Source organism: Ranitomeya imitator, chromosome 10, assembly GCF_032444005.1.
Source record: "Ranitomeya imitator isolate aRanImi1 chromosome 10, aRanImi1.pri, whole genome shotgun sequence".
Lineage (NCBI taxonomy): Eukaryota > Metazoa > Chordata > Amphibia > Anura > Dendrobatidae > Ranitomeya > Ranitomeya imitator.
In genome coordinates this window covers 38,302,938-38,315,063 of record NC_091291.1, presented here as the reverse complement: position 1 = coordinate 38,315,063, position 12,126 = coordinate 38,302,938, and the positions used below count along the sequence as shown (strand labels likewise).

The 12,126-nt window shown below is 43.2% G+C and overlaps 1 protein-coding gene across 3 annotated transcripts in view; it reads right to left on the bottom strand.

Moving 5' to 3' along the window:
- Positions 1–12,126, bottom strand: part of LOC138651741 (myosin-binding protein C, fast-type-like) — a 158,355-nt gene that overhangs the window by 95,791 nt on the left and 50,438 nt on the right. For all 3 annotated transcript variants that reach the window (XM_069742191.1, XM_069742192.1, XM_069742189.1), the window contains one exon: positions 208–325. In XM_069742191.1, coding sequence (XP_069598292.1) covers positions 208–325 — 118 coding nt within the window. The remainder of the gene's footprint in view (positions 1–207; positions 326–12,126) is intronic.

Below are 12,126 nucleotides of genomic sequence, written 5' to 3'. Positions count from 1 at the left end.
TTGGCTGTTTTTATCCTGATCCTCTTTATCCAGGGGGATTCAGCACCGCCCCATTCTGGCTGCAGTTCCTGGCTGAGCCGGGTGGTCAGGACAAATTACATCACACAATCCCATAATCACTAGAGAATATTGTGTTTACTTTACAAATCCTTGTATAATATGTCTGGAACTATTGCTATTATTGCATTAGGGTTTAGCTATTCTTACCTTCCACTGAGACACTAAAGGTGCAGTTTTCACGGTTGTCGGCGGAGCAAACTTCACATCTGTATGTCCCATTATCGGCCTTCACTGCTTTAAAAACCTTCAGCTCAAAATGGTAAAGCTGCAGAAACATAAAGCTGAATAATGAAGATTGATGTACAGGTACATTTTGGTCTTCACCTTGAGGGCTATGTGAACACAGCATTTTTTATTGAAGACTTACGGGGTCCTTACTGACCCTGATAGGGGTTATGTACAAGGGATACACACTCTTACACACGTTTCCTTCACAATAAGAAGCCATTTCATTCCCACTGTATCCTTCCTCTGTAGGCTACTCCATGGCCCGGCAGCTTATCTGTTTTGTCCTACGTCTCCACAACCAGCTATAGGCCACAGTCCTGGTCAGCGAGTCTCTTTCTCCTTGCTTGGCTGTCCCACATCCTATCACTATGGATCTACAGCCTGTGACCCTCACTAGTCAAACGCTCTCAGTCCTGTATAGGTCCACTAGCAAGCTCTCAAGTATCCCATGACTCGGCATCTTGTCCGCTCACATCTTCTGGAAGGTCACTCGGTCACGTCAGTAGTTCTCTTGGATCACCTCTTGGTAGCAATGCACACTTGTTACTCTCCAAATTCTAACTCAATCCAGTCCCTATCACTGAGTCCTCTCCCTGTTGGCTAGTCCCAACAATTAACTACTTCTGTCCCTGTTGTCCATTGCTGGGCAGATCTTCCTTGCAAATCATTTATGTCTAATACTGTATGCAGCGCCACAGGGTCCTGGTCGTTGCTGTAATGTCATTCTTCCACCAGGGGGAGTGGTGTTACGTCTGAAGGCAATAAAGGAGATCACTTTACCAGGTATCACAAACCACACCACACACTTCACACTCCAGCCCACCAGGGGGAGCCATGCTCCTATTTAGTAGGGAACTCTTTACAATTAGGTAAAACTGGTGGTCTGGATAGGAATTTAGTCAGAAGCTGACTGGGCTTCACCCAGGCAGCACCTGTCAGGCAGCCAGAGGAAAGGAAGAACATCTAGCTGCTGCAGACAGGAGGGTCCCTGACAGTGGTGGGAGCCTGTCAGAGGCCTAGACAGATGGCCACGGAGCTGTGTCGGCCCAGCATGCAGCAGCATCCTAAGGAAGGACATGAAAGCGAATTGTATTGTAGAGGGTGAGAAACGAAGTGATAGCAAAAGGAGAGGAAACCAGAAGGAGTTCTGCCCTGCAAAAGGCTGCCTCCTTCTGAGGCGCAGAAATCCGGTAGCCAGAACACCAAGGGAGTAAGGATCTCTACGCTTTACTTCAGAGACTGGCAGGACAGATAATTCTACGTTACCTACCCGACCTATACCCAGGAGGCACGGTGGCAACTGGTGGGGGCTGGGGCATGCTAGAGTCCCTGTAAAAAGCCTCAGGCCATCAGTCATATGGGTTGTTCCTATCCATCTGGGGGAGAGAGAGGAAGACATAACATCAAAAACACCATCAACAGTTGTGAGGACCTCTCCGAGTTGCTCAGCAGGGAGGAACTACAATGCCCAGACGCTAGAGGAAGGCTACTGATTTCCCCCTGGATAAGGGACTCTGGATTTGCCTTCAGACTGGCCGGACTCTGCCTGCCCTGTGATCCGGTGCTCTGGACTGTGGACGCTGAAGCCTTCAGTAAAGGTAAAGAGACTGCAACCTTGTGTCCTCGTTCTTCACTGCGCCTTACACCATCCATCATCTACACTCTGGGAAGCCCTGGGGACACACTTCACCTGTGGGAAGGTATACCATCTAGCTGCCATAACATCACCCCAGCGGACCCCTAAGCAGCGTCGGTCACCCTGACCGAATACCACAGGTGGCGTCACGAACATTTCCCATTTAAAGACCTTTCCCCCATTTACAACAGACCTCCCGAGGGCCACGGACCGGGTCAGCCACCGTGACATCCCCCTTGAGAACCGAAGGACCCGGTACAGAGTACCCCACTGCCCTACGAGGGCGCTCCACTGTACACTACCAGCACTATACATCAGCTCATCACATTACATTGCAGGTCACATTATACCACATGACTATCTAATACATTTCAAAACCGCAAAACATAGTTTACACTTCACATGACACTATATATAGATATATAATACACATGATGCGATAGGTATCTTCAGGGATAGGAATGCGACAGCATAGTCCACCATTCTTATAACGCAACGCATGCCAAACGTTGGCCAAAGAAGAGTGAAGGGTGCGTGCTGAGCTGGCTTGCCAGATGATGCACTATCTCTGATGTAGCTGAGAGGTCCATAGGTGCAATGATGAGTGTCTGCAGGAAAAGTGAAGCATGGTGGAAGGTCCTTATAAGTTTTGGGCTGCATTTCAGAAAAAGGAGGTGGGATTTTGTCAGGATTAATGGTGTCCTCAATGCTGAGAAATCCAGGCAGATCCATCATCATGGAGGCATCTGACTGACTCCAAATTTATTCTGAAGCAGAACATAGACCTCAAACAACCAGCCAATGTCATTAAGAACAATCTACAGCGTAAAGAAGATCGAGGAGTCCTGTAAGTGGTGATCCGGCCCCCACAGAGCCCTGATCTCATCATCATCCAGTCTGTCTGGGATCACATGAAGAGACAGAAGGATTTGCACCAGCGACATCCACAGAAGATCTGCGGTTAGTTCCTCAAGATGTTTGGAGCAACCTCTTGCTGAATCCTTGCAAAACTGTGTGCAAGTACTGAGAAGAGTTGATGCTTTTTTTTCTTTAAAGCAAAGGGCGGTCAGACCACATATGATTTTGACTTAGATTTCTCTTTTGTTCATTCACTTTGCAATTTGTTAATTGATAAAAAAAAAAATAAACTATTAACATTTCTATTTTTTAAATCTTTCCTACTTTACAGCATTCTTCCACACCCGCCTCAAACTTTTGCACATAACGGAGAGAAGAGTGTGATGGATCCCGGGCGCTGCTGCTGACAAAAGGTTAATCCAGGTGGTAGGTGTGAAAAACCTCCAATTCATTGCAACGCGTTTCGGAGTAGAAACTACGCCTTTCTCAGGCATGAAAACAAAATAAACAAAGCTAAAACTTTTGCGCGGAAAAGACAATGACATGAGAATGCTTGATTTGAAAAAAACGGCAAACTTAAAGTGAAAGAAGAGCAAAATAGATAAACGTCAACTCTCCTCTCCCCATTCAGAGCACAGCAACTAATTCGTTTTGACCATTCACGTGTATAGTAGGGTGGTAGGAAGAGGAATAAGCGGATTACTTAGCTGTACCTATTTACTAGCCATAAAATGACTGCATTACAAACTTTACACCGCTAGAGGGCGCAAGATTCATACGGTTTCCTACGAAGATGCTTTGAACACTATTTGAGTGTTTGCCTGCATCATTATAGTGTGGGAAGTATGTTGTGTATAAAGGAAACAACCATGGTGATATTGCTTTATCTCTAACGTTATATTGATAATATAGATATATATAAAAAAATATTAATTTAAAATAAAATATAAATAGAAAAATGCAAACAGAATCATGTGCCTAGCTGATTGACTTTAAGGGCATATTGGACAGATGTATCAAAAATGAGGCAAAGAAAAGCTTATAGCAGCCAAATAGTTTGTTTATATTTTTCACTCTAAAGGATGAGGTCTGATTGGTCAGCGAGGATTACAATTTTACTCTTGAACTATTTTGTATAAAAAAGCATAATATATATATATATATATATATATATATATATATGAAAAACAATAAAAACAATATATATATATAATATATACAGTGGGGCAAAAAAGTATTTAGTCAGTCAGCAATAGTGCAAGTTCCACCACTTAAAAAGATGAGAGGCGTCTGTAATTTACATCATAGGTAGACCTCAACTATGGGAGACAAACTGAGAAAAAAAAATCCAGAAAATCACATTGTCTGTTTTTTTAACATTTTATTTGCATATTATGGTGGAAAATAAGTATTTGGTCAGAAACAAAATTTCATCTCCATACTTTGTAATATATTCTTTGTTGGCAATGACAGAGGTCAAACGTTTTCTGTAAGTCTTCACAAGGTTGCCACACACTGTTGTTGGTATGTTGGCCCATTCCTCCATGCAGATCTCCTCTAGAGCAGTGATGTTTTTGGCTTTTCGCTTGGCAACACGGACTTTCAACTCCCTCCAAAGGTTTTCTATAGGGTTGAGATCTGGAGACTGGCTAGGCCACTCCAGGACCTTGAAATGCTTCTTACGAAGCCACTCCTTCGTTGCCCTGGCGGTGTGCTTTGGATCATTGTCATGTTGAAAGACCCAGCCACGTTTCATCTTCAATGCCCTTGCTGATGGAAGGAGGTTTGCACTCAAAATCTCACGATACATGGCCCCATTCATTCTTTCATGTACCCGGATCAGTCGTCCTGGCCCCTTTGCAGAGAAACAGCCCCAAAGCATGATGTTTCCACCACCATGCTTTACAGTAGGTATGGTGTTTGATGGATGCAACTCAGTATTCTTTTTCCTCCAAACACGACAAGTTGTGTTTCTACCAAACAGTTCCAGTTTGGTTTCATCAGACCATAGGACATTCTCCCAAAACTCCTCTGGATCAACCAAATGCTCTCTAGCAAACTTCAGATGGGCCCGGACATGTACTGGCTTAAGCAGTGGGACACGTCTGGCACTGCAGGATCTGAGTCCATGGTGGCGTAGTGTGTTACTTATGGTAGGCCTTGTTACATTGGTCCCAGCTCTCTGCTGTTCATTCACTAGGTCCCCCCGCGTGGTTCTGGGATTTTTGCTCACCGTTCTTGTGATCATTCTGACCCCACGGGGTGGGATTTTGCGTGGAGCCCCAGATCGAGGGAGATTATCAGTGGTCTTGTATGTCTTCCATTTTCTAATTATTGCTCCCACTGTTGATTTCTTCACTCCAAGCTGGTTGGCTATTGCAGATTCAGTCTTCCCAGCCTGGTGCAGGGCTACAATTTTGTTTCTGGTGTCCTTTGACAGCTCTTTGGTCTTCACCATAGTGGAGTTTGGAGTCAGACTGTTTGAGGGTGTGCACAGGTGTCTTTTTATACTGATAACAAGTTTAAACAGGTGCCATTACTACAGGTAATGAGTGGAGGAAAGAGGAGACTCTTAAAGAAGAAGTTACAGGTCTGTGAGAGCCAGAAATCTTGATTGTTTGTTTCTGACCAAATACTTATTTTCCACCATAATATGCAAAAAAAATTATAAAAAAACAGACAATGTGATTTTCTGGATTTTTTTTTCTCAGTTTGTCTCCCATAGTTAAGTTCTACCTATGATGTAAATTACAGACGCCTCTCATCTTTTTAAGTGGTGGAACTTGCACTATTGCTGACTGACTAAATACTTTTTTGCCCCACTGTATATATATAACAGTACAGACCAAAAGTTTGGACACACCTTCTCATTTAAAGATTTTTCTGTATTTCCATGACTATGAAAATTGTCCATTCACACTGAAGACATCAAAACTATGAATTAACACATGTGGAATGATATACTTAACAAAAAAATGTGAAACAACTGAAATTATGGCTTATATTCTAGGTTCTTCAAAGTAGCCACCTTTTGCTTTGATGACTGCTTTGCACACTCTTGCCATTCTCTTGATGAGCTTCAAGAGGTAGTCACCGGGAATGGTCTTCCAACAATCTTGAAGGAGTTCCCAGAGATGCTTAGCACTTGTTGGCCCTTTTGCCTTCACTCTGCGGTTCAGCTCACCCCAAAACATCTTGATTGGGTTAAAGTCTGGTGACTGTGGAGGCCAGGTCATCTGGCGTAGCACCCCATCACTCTCCTTCTTGGTCAAATAGCCCTTACACAGCCTGGAGGTGTTTGGGGTCATTGTCCTGTTGAAAAATAAATGATGGTCCAACTAAACGCAAACCAGATGGAATAGCATGCCGCTGCAAGATGCTGTGGTAGCCATGCTGGTTCAGTATGCCTTCAATTTTGAATAAATCCCCAACAGTGTCACCAGCAAATCACCCCCACACCATCACACCTCCTCCTCCATGCTTCATGGTGGGAACCAGGCATGTAGAGTCCATCCGTTCACCTTTTCTGCATCGCACAAAGACACGGTGGTTGGAACCAAAGATCTCAAATTTGGACTCATCAGACCAAAGCACAGATTTCCACTGGTCTAATGTCCATTCCTTGTGTTCTTTAGCCCAAACAAGTCTCCTCTGCTTGTTGCCTGTCCTTAGCAGTGGTTTCCTAGCAGCTATTTTACCATGAAGGCCTGCTGCACAAAGTCTCCTCTTAACAGTTGTTGTAGAGATGTGTCTGCTGCTAGAACTCTGTGTGGCATTGACCTGGTCTCTAATCTGAGCTGCTGTTAACCTGTGATTTCTGAGGCTGGTGACTCGGATAAACTTATCCTCAGAAGCAGAGGTGACTCTTGGTCTTCCTTTCCTGGGGCGGTCCTTATGTGAGCCAGTTTCTTTGTAGCGCTTGATGGTTTTTGCCACTGCACTTGCGGACACTTTCAAAGTTTTCCCAATTTTTCGGACTGACTGACCTTCATTTCTTAAAGTAATGATGGCCTCTCGTTTTTCTTTACTTAGCTGCTATTTTCTTGCTATAATACAAATTCTAACAGTCTATTCAGTAGGACTATCAGCTGTGTATCCACCAGACTTCTGCACAACACAACTGATGGTCCCAACCCCATTTATAAGGCAAGATATCCCACTTATTAAACCTGACAGGGCACACCTGTGAAGTGAAAACCATTCCCGGTGACTACCTCTTGAAGCTCATCAAGAGAATGCCAAGAGTGTGCAAAGCAGTCATCAAAGCAAAAGGTGGCTACATTGAAGAACCTTGAATATAAGACATAATTTCAGTTGTTTCACACTTTTTTGTTAAGTATATAATTCCACATGTGTTAATTCATAGTTTTGATGCCTTCAGTGTGAATGTACAATTTTCATAGTCATGAAAATACAGAAAAATCTTTAAATGAGAAGGTGTGTCCAAACTTGTGGTCTGAACTGTATATAAATACAGCATAAATTATATGCATATGTACTGTATATGTGTAATAATTATTCTGTTCTGATTCATCTCATAATTCATATTTATTGTTCTCAAAACTCTATTTTTCTAAAATATTCCTACAAACCCTCTGCAAAAGCATAGTTGAAACCCTTCATTTATTGTTTTCTTCTGCTTATGCTTTTTTTTGCACTTTTTTCCCTTCTGCCCAAACTCTTTTGCTTTTACGCCATAAGAGGAATTGTTTTTTGGTTGAGAAGTTGTCATTTCGAATGACGTCATCTATTTTGCAATCCAATGTACTTAACAAAATGAAAAAAATTCCAAGTTAGGTAAAACAAAAAGCAATTACATTATAGATTTTTTTGTTATGACATTTATAGTGCTGTAAAATTACCTGTATTTTTATTCATTTACTTCACACACTGAGTGTTAGGCACCGGGATTCTCCCGCGCACAGGGTAGATAACAAGCCTTGCCAGCATCTGCGGTCTCCCATACAGCTTTGACCATTGCAGGTGCTGCTGAGCATAGACATCGGTCCCAGCGTCTTGCTGAGGCTTGTGCTATTCATCTGGTTACTGCTGGCTCTTCAGCCAAGTCTATGGTAACCAGCGGTAGGCAGCGACGAGCGAACGCTCTGGAGACTAAATCCAGATATAACCCTACTGAGCATGCTCATGATGTGGCGACATCTCATTGGTGGTCAGTCGTCAGCTGCTCTGGTGATGTGGCAGCTCTGCATTGTTCCACGGGCAAGGTCCTGTCCGACTGGACTTGAGCTTTACGTATAAATGGCTCTCAGAGGCGCAACCTCTTTCCATGTGAAAATGAGACATTGCAACAGTGTGGTTTTTGTCAGCATGTGCTCAGGGTCGGCGGTAAGAATTCTGGCACCTCCGGAGAGGAGTTTGTTTGTATGGATTCAGGGCTGGCGTCTAGCCATTAGAATTCCTCTGGAGAGGAGTTGATCCCCTCTTTGATGTGGGCCCGGCGGTGAGCCCGCCTCAAAGCCAGGACATGTTAGCTGTTTTGAACAGCTGACATGTGCCCGCTATAGCGGTGGGTTGAATCGCGATTCAGCCGCCGCTATTAACTAGTTAAATGCCGCTCTCAAACGCTGACAGCAGCATTTAACTAGCGCTTCTGGCCATCGGGCCGGATATGTGCGCATCGCTGACCCCCGTTACGTGATCGGGGGTCAGCGATGCATCAGCATGACAACCAGAGGTCTATTGAAGACCTCTATAGGTACCTTCACACATAACAATTTCGTTAACGATATCGTTGCAACGTCACGCTTTTTGTGACGAAGCAACGATCCCGCTAACGATCTCGATATGTGTGACAGCGACCAATGATCAGGCCCCTGCTGGGAGATCGTTGGTCGTTGGGGAATGATCAGGACCTTTTTTTGGTCGCTGTTCACCCGCTGTCATCGTTGGATCGGCGTTTGTGACGCCGATCCAACGATGTGTTCACTTGTAACCAGGGTAAATATCGGGTTACTAAGTGCAGGGCTGCGCTTAGTAACCCGATATTTACCCTGGTTACCATTGTAAAAGTAAAAAAAAAAAAAACACTACATACTCACATTCCGATGTCTGTCACGTCCCCCGCCGTCAGCTTCCCTGCACTGACTGTCAGCGCCGGCCGTAAAGCAGAGCACAGCGGTGACATCACCGCTGTGCTCTGCTTTACGGCCGGCGCTGACACAGTCAGTGCGGGAAGCTGATGGCGGGGGACGTGACAGACATCGGAATGTGAGTATGTACTGTTTTTTTTTTTTTACTTTTACAATGGTAACCAGGGTAAATATCGGGTTACTAAGCACGGCGCTTAGTAACCCGATGTTTGCCCTGGTTACCCGGGGACTTCGGCATCATTGAAGACAGTTTCAAGATGCCGAAGTCGTTCCCCTGATCGTTGGTTGCTGGAGAGAGCTGTCTGTGTGACAGCTCCCCAGCGACCACACAACGACTTACCAACGATCACAGCCAGGTCATATAGCTGGTCGTGATCGTTGGTAAGTCGTTTAGTGTAACGGTACCTTATGGTTGTTGATGCCGGATTGCTGTGAGCGCCACCCTGTGGTCGGCGCTCATAGCAATGCAGCAATTCTACAACATAGGAGCAATCTGAGCATTGCTCTTACGTAGCAGAGCCGATCAGGCTATGCCAGTTTCGAGCCTCCCATGGAGGCTATTGAAGCATGGCAAAAGTAAAAAAAAATGTTTTAAAAAAATATGAAAAAAATGAACAAATATAAAAGTTTCAATCACCCCCCTTTCACCCCATTCAAAATAAAACAATAAAAAAAATCAAATATACACATATTTGGTATCGCCGCATTCAGAATCACCCGATCTATCAATTAATAAAAGGATTATCCTGATCGCTAAATGGCATAGCGAGAAAAAAATTAAAAACGCCAGAAATACGTTTTTGGGGTCGCCGCGACATTGCATTAAAATGCAATAACAGGCGATCAAAAAAACGTATCTGCATAAAACTGGTATAATTAAAAACGTTAGCTCGGCGCGCAAAAAATAAGCCCTCACCTGACCCCATATCACGAAAAATGGAAAGACTACGGGTATCAGAAAAATAAAACCAAAAACACACGGGCCACCTGCATAGCGAACAAGTCTGTAGGAACCTGTTCACACCACCAAAGAACTTGAAAACACAACCGCGCACAGTTTCTACAAGACTGGGGAGTCCACCACTCCTCTGTGGGTCATTTGCATTGTAGCTGTTCCATCCTGCATGTTCAACGTGGATATTTTCTCTCTGAGCCCTGTTCATACAGGTACTATACAGATGATCAGGTTTTTAAATACATCAGATAGGGACTATATGCATTAGACAGGACTGCTCTATTATGGGTATACCTTGGCGATTGGTGGAGCAGCTTAACATACTTTTTTTGCAAAAAAAATGTATTAACTAAATACCCTGTATTTTTTCATTTTTTGACTAGCACTTGCTTATTTACTGTGACTTTTTTACAACAGAGTATATTTTGACCTCTCTTTGCGCTTTTGTGTTTTTGGTATCAGAAAATTGCGGCAATTTTTGGAAAAATTTTTTTAGCAAAGTTTGGAATTTTTTTCACCACTTAGATAAAAAAGAACCTAAACATGTTTGGTGTCTATGAACTTGTAATGACCCGGAGAATCATACTTACAGGTTAGTTTTAGCATTTAGTGAACCTAGCAAAAAATCCAAACAAAAAAACAGTGTGTGATTGCACTTTTTTTGCAATTTCACCGCACTTGGAATTCTTTTCCCGTTTTCTAGTACATGACATGCTAACACCAATGATGTTGTTCAAAAGTACAACTTGTCCTGCAAAAAATGAGCCCTCACATGGCTATATTGACGGAAAAATAAAAAAGTTATGGTCTGTGAAGGATGGGAGCAAAAAATGAAAACAAAAAAACGAAAATACTCCGGATCATGAAGGGGTTAAATTTATTTAGTGCAATCTGCCACCTCTAACACTGTGCTCAACCTAAGGTCTTAAAAGACATTGGGGGGTGCATTTTATTATTTTAACAAATTAATACATTGTTTTAATTTTTTATTTCCTTTGTAACTTGGGCTGGGATTGTAGCCTCAGTTACGTGGAAATTCCAACCTCCTGGCTGCATAGCAGAGCTGATTCTATCTCCTAAAACACAGAAACAAACCAACCACCAGATCCAAGGATGCACCAGGAAGACCAGACTGGATCATAAGAAATAATATCTTTATTAATTAATTCTCCTAAAACACAGCAGATTCTGCTCTTTCCTTAATCTCAGCAATCACATGTTCCTTGGGTATGGAGGAGGAAGCACTGTCAGTGCTTTCTAATCTGTGTACACTAGCGCTGGTTCAGCGCTATGTATACATCCCAGGCACAGGTAAACATGGCAATGGATCATGTTTATCTTCTCTTTGGGGAGTCTGGCAGTGTGTAACAGCTAGCTGCCTGCCCCACAGATGCACAATTTTGTGCAAACTGCTTACAATGCATTGACTTTTTAGAATGTCACTGCAAAGTAAAGAGTGGTCAGCTTGGATGTTTATAGCCTATGAGCAGTACAGATTATATATTTTTCATTTATGTTTTTTTAATTGGGTGAAGGGGGTGATTTATACTTTTATATTTCTATTTTCTTAACTTTCTTTTTAATTTTTTTATTGATTCACTTTTTTTTTCTTTTCTCCAGGTTACCTATACATGTAGTAATTTGATCTCTTGTATCCTAGAAAAGTTTAAATTCAAACGTAAACTATAAATAACAGTGACATGGGCCTTTAGTAGACAACAGAGGTATAATGCAGAGGATGCAACTGGGCCAGCAGTGTCCATTCAGCTGTAATCCATTGCAGTGCAGAGACCCTCCGGGTCCCTGCACCGTAATATGAGCTGCCAGCCAATCAGAGGCAAGCAGCTGACATCAACATGCAAATCACTGGCATGTGCTGCCCGTTGTTTGCACGCTGAAGTCAGCTGCTGGACTCTGCCCTGACTACAAAAGAGGATACCTTACAGGGTGGGAGCGAGGGATGGTAAGTAGAATGGTATATTTTTTTAATGCATTAAAGTACAACGACAGAATTAGGGATACATACCATGATGGGGGATATATATACCAGGATGGGGGATATATACCAGGATGGGGATATATATAAACCAGGATGAACCCAGAATGCAGGATATAATACACCAGGAGGGAGATATATATCAGAATGGAGCACAGGATGGGAGACATATATACCAAGATAGGTCCAGGACGGGAGACATATATACCATGATGCGCCCAGTATGTGGGACATATACACCAGAATGGGCCCAAGATGGGAGACATATATACCAGAATGGACC